We start from the raw sequence: 3,663 nt of genomic DNA on the forward strand, positions 1-3,663 counted from the left end.
ACACACACACACACACACACACACACACACACACACACACACACACACACACACACACACACACACACACACACACACATTAAATAATTGTTTAAAATTTTAATAACGCCGTATTGTGCAATTTTGATATAATAAAACGCATGAAACACAATTGTAAATAATGGTACGTGACGTATTTTGTAATTATCGATTTATCATGACATAACGAAATTAATTGGGCCTTCATTGCTTACATATCTGCATACATATCTGTCTTATCCAGATATCCAAGAAAGAAAGAAAGAGGAATGTAATCGGGACGTATACAAAAATATTGCTGACAGAACACAGAAGCACTTGCATGTCGTTTTTAGTGAGAATTAAAACTTGTTACAACGCATATAATTGACATTTAATTGCAGTAGATTTGAATAAAAGTAGCATCATTAAGATGTTTCTAAAATGCCTATGTAAATATCAAATTATTAATGTTGATCAATTTAATTTGTGAGATATTATTACAATAGTTTAGTCGAACTGCATTTCGAGACCGAAAAAAACAATTCGACGGCAGTTTAAATAATTACACATATGTAAGTATATATAATATAAATTTATTAAATTATCTAAGTGCCTAAGGTCCAGCTTAACCGCCTTAAAGGCTTTATTTCTTACTTGTTGTGTAATCATATTTACAATCTTAAGAAATTCTTTAATGTTCTTCAATGTAAATATTTATCTTCTCATGCTTAATGTTGAACTTTCCGTGAATCAATGAGTTTAATATATCCAAAAATCTCGTTTATACACGAAAAGAACGATTTTGCTAAAAGATCTAAAATTTTGCTAATAGATATAGATCTGAAAATAATTTCGTTGGATCATCGAAGTAATTTTAAAAATTTAAATTGGTTGCTAGAAATCAAACTTTTTTGCAGTATTGCTCATTATTTTTTTTAGTTTTTAACGTAATTATTTTAATGATCCAACACAATTATTTTTAAATCTGTATCCAGCAAAATTTTAGATTTTTCAACAAAATTCTTTCCATGTAACAATTATTGCAATAACATTTGTGTTGTAGAGGCTGTGCTTATTTTAAATTAAACAATGATTTGGTACCTGTTATATTATTATAGAGCTACCGTGTGAAAAGAAAACAATGAAAAAAAAGGCGTGAGAACTAAATGGAACGTTAAATCGACGAGAATAATCGGATTCGATTCGATTTAAAGACGCGAACATCTTAGCATTCTTACTCACCATCGATCAGGGAAACAGGTACATTCAACTGCTGGTGATGATGCGCCGCCGGATGCTGCTGGTGATGGTGCGGTGGATGTACCTGTAGCAAGTGCGATCTCGTCTGGGAGAAGGTCGGCGACGGTGGTTCCCAAGGTCGGGCAACACCAGTGGTGGCGGGAACGTCTTCATCCTGACAGCAGAACTTGTCACTTGCGCTCGAAGCGGTCGTACCGGTGCAATTCGCGACTCCGTGTCCGTCATTATTGTTGCTAATCTCCCCATTATTATTATTGTTGTTGTTGTTATTATTATTGGTACCGCTACTGCTATTGTTCGTGAGGCGCGTGGTAATTGCACCCGTTGCTGGGCTACCACTACCACTAGCACTGCCACTGACACTACCACTGCCAATGCCGTCGACCTGTACCATTTCGCTGTCGATCGCAGCCGCCGACTTGGCAGTACCAGGAGGAGTCGCAACGCCGCCACCGATCATCATCACCAGACGATCTCACCTCCGCCCCCTCCACGCTCAGCAACGGCTCCTCCCTCTCCCGTTCTTCCTCCACTTCTGCGAATGTACCACGTCTGTCTTTGAATAACTTCCGTTTCTCGCATTCAATGGATTTTTCTACGCGCTAATCGCGATTTTCAAATTATTGACAAGTATCTCCAGATTAACGTATCATCTGGCATTACTCTCGTTCGGAGTACAGCGCTTAAGAATATTCTCTTGTGCGTTAAGCAATATTGCTGAACGAGCATTTTTCAACTTGTATAAACAATATATCATAGAAATTATTAATAGGATCATTTATCGATTTATCGCCATCATCAAAAATTCGAATATTCATCCGTTGTCGTTGTATCTCTGTCTAAGTGCACATCGACAGAATCCGATATAAATTTAACGCATTCCCGTCTTATTCGCCGAATATCTGCAGTTCCCATTTGTTTTAAAAAAAAACTTCAACTTATCTTCATTGAAAACTGTCCGCCGAACTGTCACGTATGTACCACCGTCAGCCACTATCCTTCTGACAGCACAAACACGGACTCGTCACGTGACGCAAAATGATAAACAAATCGCTACGGAACCGATTAGCAAAACGGAATAACTAGTACGATCGCGCGATGACGATCACGATGCATCGCGACACGAGCTTTTACGCCGTCGCGACACTTGAGTTGAGCGGTGAGCCTAGTCGAAGCTGAGGAACCGAAGGCGCGGAGTACTGGAGCGCAGGCGCCTTCGACGAAGCTCGTGACCACGTTCTCCTCCTTCTCTTCCTCTTCCTCCTCCTCCTCCTCCTCTTTCTTCTCCTCCACCTGGCCCTCTTCCCTCTCCGTACTCTTCTTCGCGTGTCGATCGCCCTCTCGTTTCTTCCGCCTACGAGAACTCCCTTCTCCAATGACAGGCAATGAGGGCTACTACGGCACCGGGGTAGCTTGCTTGCGCTCCGTCGGATTCGAGCGGATTGCCTTCCGCTCGGGCTTTCGAAGCGCGCCCAGACCTTCCCCCTCCCGCGAACTAGGGACTCGCCGAGGTGAGATCAAGATTTAATGTGACGTGACTTGCTCCGTCGCTCCATATACGCGGTTCGATTTCTCCCCTCATATACCACCTTCTCCGTTCATCTTTTTTCTTTCGACACAGATCACCAGATTCATCTTTTCGCGCACTCTCCAGATACAAAAGAAAGAGAGATAAACTTCGTTGCACGAAAATGATTATTTTTTTTCTTCTTTTATTTCTGTCCCTACGACAGTTCTACTCCTCACCGATGCATCGTTTCTCTTGTCACGCGATCGACTTGCCGAAGCTATCTTGTTCGTGCTCGAGCGTGAAGAACGAAAAGCGGGTTTTTCAATTCGTCTTTTTAGAAGGTTTCCATTATCAGCTGCTACAACGTGGATACATGCGACACGGTTTTGCTTCCCTCTTTGATAGCGTGGTGCTCTCTTGGAATCACCCTTCTTTCGCACTACCTTTGGACGATCAGACGCGAGTGTGTTACGCGGGGCAACCTGTTCGCTCTTCGCCGTATTCGAGCAGATTGCCTACCGCCGCGCGCTCCACTCGAAGCGCGCCCAGACTAGCCATACCCCCACCTTATACTCTTCCCGTAAAAGACTCCGTTCTTCTGCTTCTACCCGCCAAGAAGAAGAGATCAAGATTTAAGGCGCCGCGCCGTGGTAACGGTGGCGGTAGCCGTGTCGATGAAAGAGGTGAATATGGGGGAAAGAAAGTGGCTGCGATTCGCAAACCTTCAAAAACGCAGAAGCTGCCGATTACACTAGGTTTAATCGCAAAAGGGTAGACACGGAGTGGAAGATCCCAAACGCGGGGGCAGAGGAGACCCTATCGAAACCTAGTCGATGCGATATACAGACCAGGTGGGGAACGAACATCGTGGGGATGTATAGTAAGAAAGAGCG

The 3,663-nt window shown here is 43.0% G+C and overlaps 1 protein-coding gene across 1 annotated transcript in view; it reads right to left on the reverse strand.

Moving 5' to 3' along the window:
• Positions 1-1,723, reverse strand: part of LOC105617952 (paired box protein Pax-3-B-like) — a 21,092-nt gene extending 19,369 nt beyond the window's left edge. Inside the window, exon 1 of the mRNA XM_012199487.1 lies at positions 1,243-1,723. Coding sequence (XP_012054877.1) covers positions 1,243-1,723 — 481 coding nt within the window. The remainder of the gene's footprint in view (positions 1-1,242) is intronic.
• Positions 1,724-3,663: the final 1,940 nt, after the last annotated feature.

Source organism: Atta cephalotes (genome assembly GCF_000143395.1).
Source record: "Atta cephalotes unplaced genomic scaffold scaffold00015, whole genome shotgun sequence".
Classification (NCBI taxonomy): domain Eukaryota; kingdom Metazoa; phylum Arthropoda; class Insecta; order Hymenoptera; family Formicidae; genus Atta; species Atta cephalotes.